Source organism: Ochlerotatus camptorhynchus, unplaced genomic scaffold (genome assembly GCF_037179485.1).
Source record: "Ochlerotatus camptorhynchus isolate MF236.1 unplaced genomic scaffold, CSIRO-AGI_Acam_v1.1 ptg000141l, whole genome shotgun sequence".
In the NCBI taxonomy this organism is placed as follows: Eukaryota; Metazoa; Arthropoda; class Insecta; order Diptera; family Culicidae; genus Ochlerotatus; species Ochlerotatus camptorhynchus.
The window spans coordinates 2,891,948-2,912,959 of NW_027040631.1; the positions used below are offsets into that span (position 1 = coordinate 2,891,948).

Sequence of the window (21,012 nt, forward strand, 5' to 3'; positions counted from 1 at the left end):
ACTAACCGCATATGGGGGAGGACTTGGACTGTGCATACATATTACGCTGTTCCTCCTATGCTCTATGATGCTCGCTCTCTGTTTGGTATGGGTGGCGGCGGTGGTACAAAGGGCAGACAAAAATGCGCACGGTGACTGAATTGACTCGGCCGCCGTCGTCGGTTTGTTTACGCTTCAGTTGTTTTGATTCGGAATCGCAACCGAAGCGTGTCGACGACAGCGGCGCGATTCTCTCTTTTGCTATGTCTTCTCTCTCTCTCATTCGCCGACGGCGACCTTCTCTCCTCGCTGAGGGGGGAAATTTTATGTGCGTCGTTTGGGGTGACGTCATACTCTTCGGTATGACAGTTTTCCTTCGTAGAACAGTGAGCGAAATAAACAACCGTGCGTTTCCATGGTTTCTGTTCGAAGTGTGGAGGAAGTTTCGGATCAAAGTAGAATCACAGCAGGCAAGGTTTTTGTTTTGTTTTAGGTTTTTTTTATAACAATCTCCATGATGTTGCTTGGATTTATTCGCCTGCTTTGCTTTTCAATAAAATTTTTCAATAATAAAAATGACAAAACAATATAATTATCTATATGTCTTTTTGTTTGTTTTGTTTGTTTGTTTAATCGTTTAGCAGTTCTTGTTTTTTGTTGGTTTTGTATGTTTGCTGTTCTTCTCGACGCTCTTTCATTCAATTCATTTCAATTATGGCAAATGAGTTACAAACAATGCTTTCGTTTCGCATTTTACTACTTCATTCTCTTTCATCTTGTTTGCTTTACTTGCTTGCTTTACTTTTAGGAACTTTCACATTACATTTGATGCGGGGAATTGTTTTCGTTACGTTTTTCTTCGCTCTCTCTCTCTCTCTCACAATAAAGTGTATATAAAAATAGTTTAGATTTTTGTTTTGGAAAGTCAAACATAAACGAATCTAGTTACGGTTGGAATGTCGAATTATTTTAGGAGATGTTGGCAAAACAAATGGAAAATTTTGAAAATCGAAAAGGAAAAATTCGCGCCAGCGCTACTAACTAATGACAAACGAAATAAAATAAAAATTAGAAAAGAAATGGGAATGTACGAAATCACTGGAAGTGGTTTTTAAAATTAAGTCCTGAGGGATTCAGACAACTAAAGGTATAGGTTTTAACTGGCGGCACACGATACAGTACAGGTAAACAGAAGACGTTTGTGGAATCACTGGGATGCAGGAAAAATTCTGCTTGCTGTTCTACTCTAGCCAAAGTTCCCGAAGAAGTTGGAACACTCTAGCCGAGCGTCGGCCGACCCCTAGAGGGGGAAGTCGTTTTCCCGCGGTTGGAAGTCCCGGCGGCTCACGTCCATGCTGGAGTCGGAATCCTCGCTGCCGCTGGTGAACGAGTGGGCGATTTGGGCCGCTGCCAGCTGTGCCTTGGCCGACCGTTTGTTGCTCTCCTCCTTGAAGCAGTGATTCTTCTGGTGGCGGATCAGTTCATAGTACCGCTGGAACACCAGGTTGCACTTCTTGCAGGTGTAGTTGATGTTGATGCCCTTCTTGTCGTCCGTTTCGAAGGTCGGGTTCGGCTGGTTCTCGTAGATCTTACGCTGCTTCTGGCGGGCGTTCTGCAAAACAAACAAACGTTCATGATCTCAACGTCCGGTAAAATTATTTAAACCCATCAATGCTACCTGGAACCACACGACAATGACCCTCGGCGAGAGCATCAGCAGCTTGCTAAGGTACTCCAGGTCACTGTCCTTGGGGTAGGAATTGTTCTCGAAGAACTCCTGCAGCACCTTGATCTGGTAGTCGGTGAACCGGGTTCGGTTGGCACGCTTCCCGTTCGAACAGGTGATTGCCTGATTCTGGGCCATTTGTTGCTGCGAAAGCATTCCACCGGCGATTGAACTGGGCGGGGAGATGACGGGGCTATCGATGGGACTTGGGATCTTCATTTCCTCCATCATGACGGGCGTTCCGACGAGCTGCGGGCGGGGATCGGACATGTGCTTCTTGAGGGAGATGGCGCTGGGAGGACGCATCGGAAGGGGACTGGAGTTGGTGGAATCGATCTGCAGGTCCGCTGGGATGGGGGATGCATTCGAGGATTCGGATTTGATTTTCTTCTTTTTGCTGGGCGTAATATCCGGCTGAGTTTGCTGCTGCGAGAAAAAACTGGCTACGTTGGCTTGAAGTTGGGCGTTGACCTGCTCGTGCTGGGTTTGAAAATCCGGGGCGCCAAAGTTGTCCGGAAAAAGGTTTTTGCTTAGCTGAAGGTTTCCCATCTCCTGACTGGCCTGGTGCTTGGACAAGGATTCTATCAAGGACTTGGAGAAACTCTGCTTGATCTCGTTAATTTTCGTATCGGTGGAGTGTTGCGAGGTGTCCTGGGAGTCGTTGGACTGGAGATCGGTTACCTTGGTCTCGCCGGTGCGTTCATATTCTTCGACGTTGAGTTTGGTGGAAGGGGGGATGCTGAAGTTGTACGGGCTGTCCTTGGAGCGTTGGCGTTCCTTGAAGAGGGTGTTCCGGAACCAATGTTTGACGACCTTGGGCGGAAGGTTGGCTTTGAGGGACATTTCCTGGATGCTTTCTTCGCTGGGCGAGTTGTTGATGTCGAAGTGCGAGCGTAGAATGCGGAGCTGATCGTCGGTGATGCGAGTTCTGGCACGCTTCTGGGTGCATGGTTGCTGCTGCGGAGGTTGCGGAGGGAGTTTGTTTTCCAGGTTGTGTTGCATGAGGCTCATTTCGAGGGTAGATTTGCCGTTGAGATTTTGATGCATTTGTGACAGCTTGGTCTTGTCCACTGGGATGATCTTTTCGAGATCGGTTTTGGAGTTGATGTCTGGACCTTTCTGTGGAGCTCCTCCAAAGTTCAGCTGCGGTGCGAGGTTCAAGTAGCTAAGGGACATCAGGTGGTGGAAGTGCATAAAGTTCAGTACGTTTAGGGCGTTCGGACCGAGCTTGTTGTTCGGATCGGTCGCAAACTGTAGTAGCGAGGCGTTTTTCAAAAAGTTCGGATCCATAAGATTGGCGGATGGATCTAGCGGGAAGGGAGTTTTTCCGAGGAGGACTTCCGGTGTTAGGTCGAATCCTGGAAGCGAGTTGTTTACCTTGGCGAGTTCGTTTAGGGCTTGCTGTTGGAAGTTTTCGTTGAAGTTGTTCTCTGGCGGGGCGTTGCTTTCCATGATCTTTTTCTTAATAGCGGAGCATTCGGGGCTTAGGTCCAGGTGGGTTTCCAAGGTTGCCTTGTTCGGGAATACCTGGAAACAGCATTCGCAGAGAGCGATTTCCGGTTTATCAAGTCCAGCGGCAGCAGCTGCTCCCAGTCCGAACGCTCCGATCATGGGATTCAGCAAAGGAGGTTGCTGAGGCATTAGCGGAGGTTGCGGTGGTTCCTGCTGCTGTTGTTGTTGTTGTTGTTGTTGTTGCTGCTGTTGTTGTTGCTGCTGCTGCCGCTGCTGTTCAGCCGGAGACTTGATCTTGCGCAGGGGTGTGTCGTCGATGAAGTTTGGTGACTCGTGACTTTCCGGAATGGTCTGGATGAGTGGAAAGTCGGGCTTCTTCTTGTCGTTGCCCTGCAGCTGACCGAACATGTTCCTCTCCTGCAACCGGCAAGCCCTGGTCTGATGCAGCACGCTCCGCATGTGAATGTCCAACGTGCTTCCCTGTGTGTACGCCACGTTGCAGATGTCGCATTTGAACTTCTTCCGGGCCGTTTCCTTCTCTTCGATATCCTTCCGCTTCTCTCCCACTTCGCCAAACATTGGCAAGCCGAAAGCCTTAAAGTCCGGTTGCTGTCCCGCCGTCGATGAGTCCTTGCCTCCTACACCATGCTCACACCCATCGCCGCCCACTTCTCCACCAACCGCAAATGGAAACTGCTGTTGCTTCTCCGACTTGAACTTCTTCAGCTTGTTCAAATGCGACACACTGTTGTAGTGCACTAGCAGAATGTTCTTCTGCGTGAAACTTTCCATGCAGATCGTACACTTGAACGGCCTGTTCGGATTGGTAAACTTTTCCGATTTGATATCGTAGAACAACTGCTGCTTGTTGACCATTCCTGCCAGGCCTTCCGCCGAGGATTTGTCCTTTTCATTCGGCATATGGAACACCGTAGTCACATGCCGCTCGAGAGCCGGAGCATCCGTAAAACTGAACCGACAATCGTTGCAGGAAAACTTGACCCCCACCCCAGCGCCTCCCCCATCCGACCCGTCCAAACTCTTCTCGTAGTACAAGCTACTCTTGCTACTCATTGATTTCTCACTGAGTCGATCTTCATCCGCACTATCCCGCGTTTGACTACGATCCGACTTTGGACTCATCCCATTCTTGTGGTTCATCATCTTCCTCTTCAGATCCTTGAAGAACAAGATCGATGCCGACTCCTGCTGCCCATCGGCGCCCTTCTGTGCAGCAGACTCCTGCGGGTGTTTCTCCGCAACGTGACTGGTCAACGAGTTGATGTTCTTGAAGTGGGCATCGCAGTAGAAGCACTTCGTTGACTCCCGCAGCGAGTGGTAGAACAGATGTCGGTTCAACTTCTCGTGCGTCTTGAATGCAAACGGACACAACTTGCAGCGATACTTGTAGGTGTGGTTCTCCGAGATCAAAAAGTTCAGATGGTTTGCCTTAAAATGCTGATGCAGATCGGACAGATTGTCGAATGCGTCCTTGCAGTCGTTCAGGAAGCAAGCGAGATCCTCCGATTCGGCATTCCGCTTAAAATGATTGCTTTCGTTGCAGTGAATCTTCAGGTCTACCATCGAATCGAAGCAGACCTTACAGAAGGAACATTTGATCTCGGGCGAGGGCGAGGTTTCCTTCTTCGGTGACTTGTCCGGACTGCCGAGTTGCTGCTGCTGTTGTTGTTGTTGCTGCTGTTGTTGTTTAGTGGTTTTGAGAAATTGCGAGGTATCAACCAGCTTCAGCAGTCGGTTCAAGCCTTCCATCTTGATGTTGTGAACTCGAATCACGTGCGTTTCCACGTTAACCTGATCCAGGAACGTCTCCGGACACAGCGGACACGAAACCGTCTGGATCGGGTTCTTCTCTACCTTCTCCCCATCTCCATCCTTTCCCCCCATGAAATTTTCCAGAATTTCCGCCAAATTGCCATGCTTTAGATCGTTGCAGTTCTCCTTCATGCCAAAGGTATCGTTCATAAAGGTGACCTTCTCGATCAACCGCAAGTTCTGGGCACTCCTTGCCTCGGTCAACGTGCGCAAGTAGTCGAACGGTTTCTTCTGCATCGCGGATGGCACATTCATGTTGGGGAAATCTTGCGCTAGCAGCTCGTTGCCCACGTTGTGATTCTGCAGCAGATGCTGCATGACGTTGATCTTCTTGGAGGAGAAATTGTTGCACACACTGCACACCAGACACCGGTCCTTGCACGTTCCTTCGGATGATTCGGACGAGCTGCTGCCGTTTCCATTGCTACCGGCAGAGCCGCCGCTGCCACCCGTGCTGCCTTTGCCGTTGCAGTTTTCGCCGTTCCAAGGTTTCTTCTCCTGAAGGATGCTGCACAGAGCGTTGACCGTGTTGCCGTTGTTGTCCCCGGTGGCCGCCGAGGCCGAGTCCATTGCATCCTGGGAGTCGGCGCCTGCATGGGTGGGAGGAGGGATAGAGAATTAATTGTAGGTTTTCATATGTTCGTTATTGGAAGGTTCAAAAGGTGCAACGCTGCAAAATTTGGAATTTTCACTCAAACGGTTCGAAATCGCAGGGGGACCAGAAAACCGGGAAAACGCCGGGAATTAGAAATCACTGGAAAAAAACCCGTGCATTTTGACGACAAATCAGGGCGGCGTTTTCTTTTTGGAATAAGATTCTGACCTTTGAAAAAAAAATCAAATCTCTTCGACTGGAATAGATTTTCAGGACACACTCAGTTTGAAGAACTATGAAGAGAATCTGGATGAGATTTTAGAATGCATTGTAGGGATAACAAAAAGATAGTTAAGCGGAAAATTCCAAGGGAGTCTCGCGAAGAACTCTTAGAGAGTTTTGATTCGAATTCCTAATCAATTGTGTGAGTTCAGAGTAGATGTCTTAGGTAGTTCTGGCGGAAATTACATGTTGATTGTGAAGAGCATTGCGGTCCATATTTCTAATGAATATTCTAAATAAGTTATGCGAAGAATTTTTAGAGAGTTCTGATGAGATTTCCAAGCCAATTTCGATTCTGGATTTTCCTGAAGTTGTCCTCCGACTTCCCAAGACTACGACTACGTCTTTGTGGACTATACTGGGCTACAAATCAAACAATTGTGTGATGAAATAGTGTAAGATTTTAAACACTTATATCTTGGCCATATATTGATGGATTTCAATTCTTTTCACACCATTTGACTCAGATTTGATGTAAGATTTGTTTGGTATAAATATTATAGTTATTTATTGTTAGTAAACTATTGAAGTTTAATCAAACTTTTTGGCCGCAATCAACCAATCACGTACTTGCTTGCTATGACTATCGAGAGAACAAAGAGAGTCGAGCCGATTTCGACTATTGCGAGGTTATAAAAGAGCGTGCCTGTACATTTTATTTCAGTTCGAATGTAGATGTGGCGGTTGTCACATAGTTAGAAGTCGTACACGGCCGATGAGACTAAATCAAAATTGATCATGATTTCTCTCAAAATAATAGAGAGTCTGGTTACTTTCTGGGTGAGTAAAATTATCCTCGATCTTCCTGCAAAAGTCTGCTTGAATATAATAAAAAAAATTACGTCTTTTAACATTATAAGTAAACTAGTACATGGCCAATGAGAGTAACTCAAAATTGAGTTGGATTTTAGTCGAAATTGCAAAAAATAGGGGTTAATCAGGGAACGAGCAAATTTCTCCTCGACTTTCCATGAAAAACATCTTGAAAATCGTGTCCTGTTTAGTATGAATAGCTTAAATTCCATTTAAACAGCACTTACTTTGAATTTGTTTAACGGGTACCCCTACAATGCCCATGCAATTTTGAGTTGAACTTGACTCAGGTACTGAGTTACTTTTATCGGTCGTGAAGACTGAATACATTTTTTCTCGAATATTCGACATATGCTCGATTGTTGACTCACTCAGTGAGTAACCCCACTTTCTACGATTCAGTTTAGGTCATTAGAACTGGTAACCAGTAGAGAGGGTCTAGTATAATAGAGGAGCGGACTGGCTGGTTCTGAGCCAAACGAACTGTCAAAGCAAGAGTTAATCAAGCAGCGCCTATCTTGATTGCATTGACAGTGTTGCTAGAAATCACCTAGGCATAGGTTGCCAAGCCAGTTTGTTTTGAATCCACTCCTTATACTAGATCCTCTCTAGTAACCAGTTATTGAAAATAAACATTATTCATCGTTATTTCCTACAAGGGCACAAAGGGTAATTTTAAGTCAGTAATCATTTCAAAATTTACTATGGCATCACACTGTGGTGCGGTCTTCATAAAAGTTTTTCAGATGGAAAATATTGGAAGGTGAACAGTTGAACTCAGAATTCGTCTTCCAGGTGGCATTTGTTTTAAAATTATCTGCTTAACATGACATCTTGACTAGATAGAAGGTTTCAGTCTTTGGAAAAGTTGTTCGAGCGACTTATTGGATGGTGTAGTTTGAAATTCTTATTGGTTTAACTTGCAACCTCGACTAGATAGAAGGTAGCGGTCTTGGACAAAGTTGTTCTGATCAATAAGACCTATTGGATGATGGTATTAAAAATTCACTCACCAGGTGACGCTAGTGTTCAATTTGACACCTTATTGCTAGCTATAACTTGAAAGTACTACTAGATAAAAGTTTGTTGTCTTCAGTAAAGTTGTGCTGAATGACAAGACTGATCGTATCTCATGCGGAAAAATTGCTTGCTTAAGTCGACATCTCGACTAAATATAAGGTTGCTGTCAACACGACCTATTGTATAGTGGACAGCTCAGTTCTGAATTCTCACACTCTCAAAAAAAAAATGCAAAAACGAAAAAAGGACATCACTGATTTTTTTGATATGTTGTGTGAAAAAGCCGAAATTTTCAAGGAAAAATATCAAACCATAAAAATACAAAATTACATTTTTTATATTATTATATTTTTAATTACATTTCATTTGATATTTTGATCTTTGAAATCGGCTCAGTGGTTAAAAAGTTATAAATTTTTGAAAAAAGTCATTTTTGAAAAAACAAACGATTTATTGACCATATTGACTAACATGGAAATGGTCACCCTAATGACAATGTATCGTGACGTTTTTCCTATACCTTATGCATTGCTTGTCACAAAATCTTAGACACCCCCCTCCCTTGAGCGTGACATAATATATGCATCAACCCTAAGGAACAATACTACAAATTTTTACGAAATTCCGAGACCCACTATAACGTTTTGCTATGAAATGGCTCCGCCCCTTATCTAAGGGGCTACCCCCTATAACCTCCACATACCAAATTTGGTTCCATTTGCTTGATTAAAGGGTGATACGGTCAAAATTTGGTCAAGGGAAAACGCGTGTAAATCGGTGAAATCGTTTATTTAAAAAATCAAATTAAATTTCTTTTTCAAGTTCAATTAGTATAAAATTCAGGAAAAATATTCAGTTAGGCTTCCGCTTTTCCAAATCCGAATTGCCGGGCCTTACGCTTGACCCCTGCCATCAGATTTTGTACAGCCACCTTGTCCACCTTCTTCGCCGCAGAAAGCCAGTTTGCCTTGAACTGCTGCTTGCCCTTAGCAGTTTTTTTGGTCTTCTTTAGGTTCCGCTTGACAATAGCCCAGTATTTCTCAATTGAGCGGAGCTCTGGCGTGTTGGGAGGGTTCTTGTCCTTGGGAACCACCTGCACGTTGTTGGCGGCGTACCACTCCATGGCCTTTTTACCGTAATGGCAAGATGCCAAATCCGGCCAAAACAGTACGGAACAACCGTGTTTCTTCAGGAAAGGCAGCAGACGTTTATTCAAACACTCTTTCACGTAAATTTCTTGGTTGACAGTCCCGGAAGCTATGAAAATGCTGCTTTTCAAGCCACAGGTACAGATGGCTTGCCAAACCAGATATTTCTTTGCGAACTTTGACAGTTTCATGTGCTTGAAAACATCTGCTACCTTTCCCCTTCCTTTTGCCGTATAAAACTCCTGTCCCGGAAGCTGCTTGTAGTCGGCTTTGACGTAGGTTTCGTCGTCCATTACCACGCAGTCAAACTTCGTCAGCATCGTCGTGTACAGCCTCCGGGATCGCGCTTTGGCCGTCGTATTTTGTTTATCATCGCGATTTGGAGTCACTACCTTCTTGTAAGTCGATAGTCCGGCTCGTTTTTTGGCTCGATGCACGGTTGTAGACGATACACCCAGCTTATTTGCGGCATCTCGGAGAGAGAGGTTAGGGTTTCGCTTGAAACTACCGGCAACTCTCTTTGTCGTCTCAGCGGCTTCCGGTTTTCGATTTCCCCCCGATCCAGACTTCCTGGCTGTCGACAAACGTTCCCCAAACACTTTAATTACATTTGTAACGGTTGATTTGGCAACTTTTAGCGATTTTGCCAACTTTGCGTGCGAGTAGCTCGGATTTTCGCGATGCGCGAGCAAAATTTTGATACGCTGCTCTTCTTGCTTGGACGGCATTTTGACAACTGAAGAGTGAATTCCAAAATCAAAATAGGAGCAACATTCTACACACACACACCTTCAAAATGAGGGGTGTTCAGGTTTTTTAAATGCAAAATTGAAAGAAATACGTCAAGTTGATATTGACCAAATTTTGACCGATCACCCTTTAGTTCTCGAGTTATGCAGAAGTTTCTGTTTCATTTGTATGGGAGCCCCCCCTTACAAAGGGGAGAGGGGTCTCGAACCATCATATGAACCTTTCCCTGCCCCAAAAAAAAAACCCTGCATACAAATTTTCACGCCGATTTCATCTCGATATTGAAAGTAACCCTATGGTGCGTTAAGGAATCAATTCATAAAAAAGATATGGGCTCTTTTTGGAGAATTGGGAAAATTTTTTTAGCGTGTGAAATAGTAAACATGTTTAACAGGTTAAACTATAGTATACTAGTGGTATACTAAAAATCCCATATTCCAGTCTAAACTCCTAATTCATTCTCGTCTATGAGAGTTTTCGAAAAAAACTCAGGAGTTTTAGGATCAGCTTCATGAAATGACCGCTTGTGGAGGAGCATTACGTAGTCCCCAGGGGCTATTTGCCGATCACAACTCCGAATTCATATTGATGTGACTTCTATGACTAATTTCGAAAAAAATCGCTGAGTTCTAGAATCAGTTTCATGAATTGACCATTTTTACAGATGTTCTGGATCTTCCAGAGGTTCATTACGTGATACCCTGGGTCCACATTCCGATCACAACTCCGAAATCATTCTGATAAGACGTCGTAAAAACCAGGATCAGATTCATGAATTGACCACTTTACGGATGTTCCAGATCTTTCGAGGACCATTACGTTGTCCCCATTGTCCATATTCTGATCACAACTCTGAATTCATTCGGATAAGACGTCTACTAGAGGTTGTTCCGGATGTTCCGGATCTTTCGGAGTACGATTCTGTTGTACCGTGCGTTCATATTCCGGTCACAGCTCTGAATCAGATTCATGAATTGATCACTTTTAGGGATGTTCCGGATCTTCCAGAGGTTGATTCCGTGAATCCCTGGGTCCACACACAACTCCGAATTCATTCAGATAAGACGTCTATGAGTGGTTTCGTAAAAACCGCGGAGTTCTAGGATTAGATTCATGAATTGACCACTTTACGGATGTTCCGGACCATCCCGTGGTCCCCAGAATCCATCTTCCAGTCATAACTTCGAATTAAGTATTCGAGATCATCATCAATGAGGCACTCTTCAGCTCTTGTAAAAATTACATCTCCACGGCTCAGCATGGATTCTACTTAAAACTTAAAAGCCAGTTATAACCAATTTGACCGAATTCGTGCCGCTCTGCGTTCGGACCATGGACTCTGGCGGACAAATCGACGCTGTTTACACTGATCTCAAGGCCGCATTTGACCGAGTAAATCTCAACATTCTTTTGAGCAAGCTTGTGAAACTCGAAGTGTCTGGATCCTTCATTTCGTGGTTCAAATCTAACCTTAAGAACCGTTCGCTTGGCGTTAAGATTGGAGCTTCTCGTTCTGAAGTGTTCACGATCCGGCGTTCCGCAAGGGACCCCTTCTGTTTTCGCTTTTCGTTAACAAGCTTTCGATGCCGGCTATTCTACGCTAACGATGTCAAAATGTATATGTATCAATTGAATCGCTGATTGTAAGGAGTTGCAGCTGATTGTGGATCGTATGCAGAGTTGGTGCTCTCGTAACATCAACAAGTGCAATATAAATTCATTTCACCGTTTTTTTTGCGTTCCAGTTCAAAAGACATACAGTCAAGATTCCTATATTCTGGCTGGATTCATATAGTACGGTTGCCACTGGATTCCTATAATACGGTCGATCCGGTATGAACGAATACACGTACCATATGGGATTTGAGCTGATTGGGACCAAAAACTGATTGTACGGCAATTTGAAGAGATAACTTCCTGATGTCCTTGGAGAAGTTGTTATTTATCAAATGATCTGATAGAGCAAACTTCCCCCTCAGATGCTGGTGCCGGTTTGCCAGAATGAGCGTATATTCACGAGAAATCGAGGTTAGCAGTAATTCCCACATGTTGCTCCAGATTTTTTTTTTATTAATTTATTTATTTGTACAGGCTCAATCGAATAAACTTTACAGAGCCGAGTTATCTCTTGCATTATACATGATTAATGTCTTAAATCTAGAGTTAAAGGAATTGAACCGATTACTCGCGGTCGTCTCGAGGTTAGTGGAGATTTACAATTTTTTGGGCATGTTGCTCGAGATATTAGCTTCCTCCATCATATGTCAAAATAAAAGCGATAAAGTTAAGTGCAATGTACAAAATGAGACTGCTCGGATTTCGACAGAATTTTGTCCTGGCATCCACTTCCCTAAAATTTAGTAAACCGAAACACAGCTTAGCAGAAATTTGCAAGATTTTGAAACCTGTTCACCTGTTTGTATCATTAATCCGCAAAACGATCGACACATTGCGTAAAAAAAAAAGAAAAAAAAAATCAGTAAATTAAACGATCCCAGATAGTTTAGATGATGAGTTAACAGTGAAATTGTCAGATGCTGGCGGCCCATGAAAACAGCTCAACATTTAGTAGGATTCATTTTTTCTAGGCTTGTAACGCTTCTGTATTGAGCATTTTGCCGGCTCTCAACTTAAAACAATAATCTAACATTAAATAATATTAATAGTTTTAGACTAATATTGTTTTATTTCTTTTAGGGCCCATGCATTAATTATGTCAGGCTAAAACGAGGAGAAAATTACCATTGGCACAATTGCTTGTCACAAAATCTTAGACCCCCTCCCCCCTAGAGCGTGACATAATATATGCATCAACCCTTACATATTATATTCTGCTTTGAAATAACCTCCAGTTTGAATAAAATTGTAATATAATTTTAAATTCTGACTAAAATTTTACTCAACTGCGAATTATTTTCGATAACCTTGTTGATATTGAGATGTCAACTACTAAGCGCTCAATTTACAGTTTACTAAGAATATTTTTGCCTGAATAAGCTCACCTTTCGTGTCACTAGCGGTGTTTGTGTCGGGGAAAATCGTGTCTTGGGTTTTATAGTGTTTGGTCCAGACTTTTGTTAACAAAATGTTGGCAACACTGCTATGTTTATATGTTGTTTTTTATATACACCGCGACTTATTATCGGTTTTTTTGCAGTGAAAAGTGTCGGCTAAAATATAAATTTCAAGTTCATCTTGAGTACCAGTGCGATTGGTCACGTATGTGCTTGTTAGTGTGCCGCGTTAAGTTATTTTCGTGCATATTAAAACAATTGTGAAACTGTGTCAAGTGCTCTGCTTGCATTCATGCTACAATACACCGATACGCGCGCTTTTCTTCTCATCTCTACGCCATCTTCCAGCAAACTTCAAAAGCTTGATCGTTAATTGAAGCTATCGATCTGAACGCTGCCTACATTTTGGCGCATTTCATTCTCCCCCTCATCTACCGTTGAACTGCGGTCCATTTGTCAACAATGGTGTAAACTAGAAAATGTGACGCATCACCTTACTTCGGTAGCTCTGCGAGCAGTAGCAAAATGAATTGTGCGAGATGCCAGAAATCATTCCATCTAAAATGCGCTGGATTGACCGAGGGGGGCGACACATCTAAATCTCAATTATAGATGCTCAATAAATCTCACACTAGCAAACCAATCTTCGAACAAATCTTCTTTCATTTCTCGCATCTACTTGCATCGCGCATCATCTTTTTGTAGGAAACATTCAGAATCAGAATCATCATTAATTTTCTTTCTATCTATTCAGCGTGCGCGCAGCTAATCACAGCAAAACTCAATTTTTCCTGCATCGTAGATAGAGTCGATTCCTATCAATCGACAGCCAATTTTTCGTTCAGCCTTATCCTGGAGCGAATTTCGTCCGTAATACGCCTGGTTGGACACCAGATCGAAGTCACGCGGTCACTTTGCCGTGCGAATTCGATCCTATGCGTTCGAATAATTCATCATTTCAACCGTGCTTCCAAGATGTACATGATGATCACAGCAAGGATCACAGCCGTAGCATCGTGGAGGAATTGGACGAACTGCAGTTTGATTTTATAAACGAGGTCAATTCTCTTGCTGACGTCGCCGATCAAAACTCTGGGAACAATCATGATCGTTCTAGCAGCCCGTTTTCAGTGCTATCGTCGTTCAACGTTAGACAAGAAAGAACAGTTCTTGCCACTACCGCTGATGTTCGCATTAATTCTACGACGACTGGCGCTGCTGTTATACTTCCACCATCTACTGTTGCCACATCCAGCATGCCGGACCGCTTAGCCTCCTCTAATCTGCCTGCGAATGCTTCGGGTACTGCTACAAACAACATTTGTCCAGGTAACATAAGTCAAGCTATATGTCCTAGCGAAGCTAGCTCGGATATTGCCCCGCTCTCAAATATTTCACATGTTGCAGACAACATATCTACAGATGCAGCAACACAATATCATCTGCCAGCCTCGTACTGGTATATATCCGGCCGAAGTGGACAACAGTACTGCACTTTCCCATCAAGCTTTACCGTTTAGCGCTACCGTTGAAAGTGGTCTTCATTTGCGTGTTGTATTTACCCCCGGATCGACTTGGCGATTCTGAGTTGATCGATCAACACATTGATTCACTTTTTTGGGTTGTATCCAAGATGAATGCGACTGACGAAATCCTTGTTGTAGGTGATTTCAATCTTGCTTCAGTCAACTGGTCATCGAATGAAACAGGGTTCTTTCATCCTCGCTCTAATGGCTCATACATTACACCTCTAGTAGCATCTCTCCTAGATTGCTACAATACTGCTGATCTTCTGCAACGGAACGGGATCTTCAATGAAAATCATAGACCGCTTGATCTATGTTTCCTTAGCCGTGAACTCGCCTCTAATAGCTCGATTCAAGAGGCACCCGAACCACTAGTTAAACGTTGTAGACACCATTCACAGCGTATCGTATGACTACCGTAGGACTGACCTCGAGGGAATGGCAACCTTTTTCGAAAACATCGTGACGGGAATGCTGCCTCTTCTATTTTCCCGAATATTGTCGTGTATGCGATCGACCTGTTTGTACCCATGACAACTCCACCCATATCTAGTAACCATCCTTGGACCAACCACCGACTCAAGCCACTGAAGTCATCCAAACGAGCTGCCCTGAAGAAATTTTGTAAACTTCGAACGGATGCATCGAAGAGGAAGTACAACCAACAATCAATACGAAACTAACGATTTTAAATTGGCTAACTACTTGACTAGCCTATTGGTCCCAAGCAAACGATTAACGTACCCCATTCTAGTCTAAATTCTAGTACTACGCAATGTTTGTTTTGATTCGCTATGAAAGTTTGACAGATAAAATGAGGGGTTATTGGTTTTTCCTATGTTTCGAGGGGTGAATCGATTAGCTTGGGACCGAAGAGAGTACCAGAGCTGAGCCAAATAGTTGAGCACTTTCAACATACTTTTCAATTTTAATGTATGATAATTAACTTAAATCGAGTTTTTTTTCTAAGGAGCCTTGATAGGTATGACTTTAATCTTTCATTTGGTATGTTGAAATCAGAAAACCACATTAAGATTTAAACAATATAGCTAATTAAAGTTGGCAATAAAAAAACATAAAATGTTCAATAACTCACTTAGCAGTCATTTCCGACCCATGTTTCATGGGGATTTTTGCATAACTTTAGGAGCCCTATTTACCCTGAAAATATGTAAAACCCGGAACCAAACACCCTATATGTATGGGTATGGGATCGCATTAATATTTTATCTTTCTGAATTTTAATAATTGTTCATGGAAATATATCTATAACATATTCCTAATGTTAGGGAAAAATTTACTTCGCCCTAATCGCCCATTCCCGGCCTATCGAGCACAAAACATCATATATATGTATGACTACGGCGTGAACGTGTCAAACAAACGTTTGCAAGCTGCAAGAACGCAAAATAAGATCTCGAAAACGATAGACGCACGTGAATTCACTTTTCTTTCCGTTCGATAGGCCAAAGAAAAAGAGAAGAAAACCAAGAAATGAAGAAAACCCGTAGGCCAAGTTGAGCCGCCAGAAGCAGTTTTGCATTTTTATCAATAAACGAATATTTCGCGACCCCTTATCAGAACTAACGGTACATATGGAAAGGTTAATACATTTGGAAGCCATCTGTAATAATAACATTCCGTTTGGTGCTAAACTACGCTAGATTAAGAAAGACTAAGTGCGGGTTGTGCTTAATAGGCCGGGAATGGGGTAGTTAACCCTATAACATGCATACCAAAGTGCACACAAAATATATTTCATACATCATATAATTACAGCCAGAAATTTCTAAATCTTTTGTTTATTTTTGGTTTCTATGTCTGAGATTTAACGGATGATTAAATATTCAAGATTTAAGAAAACCTGACTACAAAATTAATTGACTATCTAACTCTGATAATTATCAAACATGAGAATTTTCTTAAGTATTAGATCCTTGAAACTATGAGACGCTATGTGATTTCATTACAGAAAGCTTGAACAAACGATCATTGCTTGTTCAAAATCAATAAGCTTTTAAGGCTCCCCTAATCACGGTCCCAAGCGTTGTTATGAAATAAATATATTCAAATTTAATGTTTAACCGTTGAAATAATAGTAAGCGTCACCATAATAGGTCATATTGTTGGTCGCAATGGAAATGCACCCAACATGAAAATAAAATAACAGTTTGACTTGACGCTATTTGATTGAATAGCATTTTCCAGAGTTTTTATTTAACCGTAGCTCTCTCCAGTTAAATTATCTAGCTGCTCCAATGCTAGCCATTTAAATCACATAGGCCATGACTGGTACATGCCTAAACTGTAACAATTTTTTAGCAGTGTGCTGGTGCCATCTCAAACTCCTTGCATGCCCTATCATGCTTTGAATGGAAATGTTCGAAGATCATGAGATGATTAGTCTAGAGATAGGGGAAATGGATATAATGTCGGCCTAAATGCCCCTAATTTGGGCCCATACATAAATTCAGCAATCGACTAAATTTTCAATAGCGACCAAAAATATCCATTAGTACCGTCCCAATGACGCGTTCAACTAAATAAAATTGATAAATAGCAGATTTTTAGCGATAGGCCCAATCTTAGATCCATATGCCAACATTAGAGCCATTTCCCCTACATTAAAAATTAATTTCTGTACTTTGTGCTAACCAGGTCGAATTTCTCGTTTGAAGAGTTTTCCTAGACCTGGATCTTAATTATTTTGTAAGCATGAAATCTTAACAATTGTTCGAAGTCTCAGAATTTTAAAAGCTATTTGCCCAATCTTGAATGCTAAATTTCTTGAAAGGAACCTGAGAAAATTTCCAATCCCTGAATTATCTATGTAGATCATCTCTACATTTCTAGAAAATAACTCTTCATTTGATATCTTTGGATTTTTTTAGATTTTCCTTAGATCATCCCAAGTTTTCTTTAGATATATTTTGGCGTTGATTCCACTGTCTGAACCTAATAGCTAGCAAAATTCTCTGTATACCACTTTTAGAATCCCCTCAAGGAAATTATTAGAATCCACTCTACAATTTTCTTAGTATTCTTAAAAATTCTCGCGAGTTTTCCCTGAAATTTATCTAAATACTTCCATTTAAAAGTTACCGTTTGGAAATCCTTGGAGTTCACCTCAAAATGGATATATTCGAGCAGTTTAAAATGATGTTTTCTACCACTCGAACTTTGCCGTGGGATAATATTTGGAAATTTTCGGAATGTTAGTTCCATTTCCTATCATTCTCTGTTCATGAACATCGCAGCGAATGTTAGAAGTTGACCTTGCAGACGATGCAATGATTTTTAAACTTTTTTTATTCAGTGTTATGGATATGCTTTCACCTACACAAGCAAGCATTTGCCTTGATTGTTATGGATAACATGGTAGAACGACGCACACACTTGCCTCGATTCTCTCCAGCAGAAAAGCAAACGAAGTTGAGTATGCGAGGAAATGAGCTCTCGTTTGCTTTTAGCCTAATCATATCCCGAAGCATGGAGAGAGCAATGGAGAAAGCACAGGTCTTATAATCGCAACGTCGTGGTTCCACATCCTTCCGATCAATAAATGGCACTTTTAATGATTTTGACGTAGAATTACGTCTTTTGGCAACATATTGGGGGTGCAATTTCAAAAAAACCAAATTCGACCGCGTTACGAAAAGTGGTCAGGTTTTGACCACTTATAACTCTGTCAATAGCGGTGGAATTTAATTCTAAACAAGGCAATCGATTGGAAATTTTTCTACGAATCTGCTAAAATAAACACTTTATCAATTTTCAATAGGTCACTATTGAAAATTACACAAATGTCCAACTGTTGCAATGGTGATCAAAAACGAGGCGTTTCCGTGATGGGAAAAAGTGGTTTCCTTAACACAGTCGCCGAATATTGATACCGAGCCCGTAATCCTACGTTAAATCTACTGTCGTGTCTTGGATGCAACCTCTTACTTTTTTTTTATTGTTTTAAACTCATTATTTATTTACTTTTTTTTTCGTTATTTTAGACACTAAAGCCACTACTATTGTATAGAATACCCGCTACCAGCCCTGCAAAGTAGTCGTATTCTGCTGACAAAATTATATCATTATCTCTAAAGAGTTATTTTTGAACGCCTTGTATTGTTTAAGGCAGAGTTTTTTTTTAATAACCGGGAAAAAAACGGAAATTGAAAAATGGGATTTGAATGGACACTCTGATAAAGATTTATTCTTGTGCCAAGTTGTGTTGATCTTTACTTTTATCACTTGGTAAGATTTGCCCCGAATATCCCTTTATTCTAAGATTGCCTTATATCCGAGGGGGTGACACATCTAAATCTCAAGTCTAGATGCTCAACAAATCTCACACTAGCGAATCAATCTTCGAAAAATCTTCTTTCATTTCTCGCTAATCTACTTGCATCGCGCATCATCTTTTTGCAGGAAATCTTCAGAATCGTCATCAATCTTCTTTCTATCTACTCAGCGTGCGTGCAGCTAGCCACAGCAAAACACAATCTTTTCTGCATCGTAGATAGAGTCGCCCCCCTCGCTTATATCAGGGTGTCAACTACCTGGAAAAACCTGGAAGTCAGGGAATGTCAGGGAATTTTAGTGCAGGTCAGGAAAAAAATAAAATTTAATCTAGCCAATTTAACATTGAAGTTGAATCGAACCAAAATAGCTTAACTGAGTATTTTGTGTTAAAACACATATTTTGTGTAGTTTCATTTGGCTGTGTTATCTTTCGCTTTGTTCAGGAAAATAATCTGGCCGCCCTGATTTTGTAAGTGTAGTTGGTCTACTAATTCGCCATTGGTAAGCTGTGGTTGTCAAATCCAATATAATATATTGGATTATATTATAACCTTATATAACGCGCCCACCTCACATTGATTTAGGTACTTTCAAAGTTTCAATCGGTTTCGAATTTTTTTTTTATGCAATGAGCACTGAGGGACAATGAACTAATTAGTTGGAAGCTCAATAAACAGTTGTACTGCTGTTTTTTTTTTTTGATAATTTCAATAATCAAAACAAAAATATTGGACGCCATGTTGAATCTATCATGCGTAGGCAAAATATCGTCCTTCGCATCCCCCTGTAATTCGTAGAATTTCGCTACCATTTGACAGCTGTGCTTGCGTGCTGAAGCAAACGGAAGTGAAATTTTTGGATTCCTTTTATTTTGTAGCCAAGTTTTCAACGGTATTTTTGTTAAATTTTCGGAACAGGTTTTAAATTTGTTCGGTGTTTAGTATTAACGCATACATTTAAGTGTTCAGTGGTTGATCATCGCGTTGCAATTTACTTCGAATAGAAACTGATTTTTGTGTTTGCTGCCGATGATTAGAAAGGTATATTGATATCTCGTTTTCTTAAATTCATCACATTATTTATATTTGTTTTCAAATCTTCAGATTTTGCAGTTCAATGGGAACAAAAAAGACCGTGTTTCAAAGCCTTTGGTTAAAAGATCCTGAATTCCAATCATGGCCGAAACAGATCGATGGAAAACCAGGATATGCTTTTTGCTCTGTGTGTGCCTGCGAGTTTTCTCTGAGCAATATGGGCATACAGTCGCTCAGAAGTCATACGAAATCAAAACGACACAGCCAACGAGTAGGACAAGGTAATTTGTCAAAGTTCCTTATGCACGTAAAGAGTCAGGAGCCCGGCATTTCAACCAATGATGGAAGAAGACCTGGGATGGCACCTGGAGCAGTAAACCCATCCGTCGTTCAGATCGTTGAGGATTCAGCTACTGGTCTTCAGCCTTATGTTCCAGCAACAGCTTCCTCGTCGAGGACCATTTACAAGTTCACGATGAAAAATGATGTCACAAAAGCTGAGATCTTGTGGTGTCTAGAGACAATAATGAGCCACAAGTCACTGCGGGCTGCCGAAAAAGACATGACTGTTATGAAAAGAATGTTTTTCGACAGCCAAATCGCTGCTAAGGTTCAGCTAGGACGTGACAAAATTAGTTACATGGCTATGTTTGGCATTGCTCCGTACTATAAAGCAGGGCTGGAAAAAACACTGCAAATTCCAGCTTTTTTTTTGTAGGATTTGACGAATCCCTAAATAAAACAACAAATGGATTTGAATGCCCGATTCTGGGATGATCCGAAAAACGAGGTGGCAACTCAGTATATGACGTCAAAGTTTTTGGGAAGATCCCAGGCATCAGATCTACTCACTGCGTTTATGGAAGCCCTTGGCTGTATCCCTTTGAAGCTGTTGTAAGTGTCCATGGATGGGCCTTTTTGCGTGAGTTGAAGCTAGACGTACAAAAAGATGGCGAGAAGCTGATAGATCTGGGAAGCTGTGGGCTGCATATTTTGCATAACGCATTCAAGGATGGAGTTCGCAGTACCAGTTGGGATGTTGTCAAATATTTGCGTGGCATCTACAATATCTTCAAAGATGTACCAGCTAGATGAGCGCTTTTCACGATGTATTCCGGATCTACCATATTCCCGTTAAAGTTTTGTGGCCACCGATGGTTGGAAAATAGTGGTGTTGTTCAGAGGGCAATCGAAATTACTCCGCAAATACGAAAATTTATTCAAGGCGTCCAGAAAGACAATATCGAACCAACGTCGGCTTCATACCAAGATGTTAAAAACTGTTTGGATTACTCGCTGCTGATGGCTAAGCTGGCTTTCTTCAAATCAGTTGCTGTCGAAGTTGAGCCATTTCTATGCGAATTTCAGACCGACAACCCTATGGTGCCTTTTTTGTATAACGCGATGTCTGAAATGGTTAGAGGCATTATGCAAATGTTTATCAATATTGATCATCTGAACAATATTGCACAGGTAAGCTGTAATACTCTCAAGGATCTATAAGTAGAACGTAAACAAACAAACTCAACACATTTAAATTGTAT

General features: G+C 41.8%; 1 protein-coding gene across 3 annotated transcripts in view; it reads right to left on the reverse strand.

Annotated features, from left to right (window-relative positions):
• Nucleotides 1-455: 455 nt before the first annotated feature.
• zfh2 (Zn finger homeodomain 2) overlaps nucleotides 456-21,012 on the reverse strand; it is a 70,033-nt gene continuing 49,476 nt past the window's right edge. For all 3 annotated transcript variants that reach the window (XM_065221301.1, XM_065221299.1, XM_065221300.1), the window contains exons 5-6: nucleotides 1,658-5,580; nucleotides 456-1,591 (exon numbers count right to left, since the gene is read on the reverse strand). In XM_065221301.1, the coding sequence (XP_065077373.1) occupies nucleotides 1,280-1,591; nucleotides 1,658-5,580 (4,235 nt within the window). In that variant the 3' untranslated portion in view covers nucleotides 456-1,279. The remainder of the gene's footprint in view (nucleotides 1,592-1,657; nucleotides 5,581-21,012) is intronic.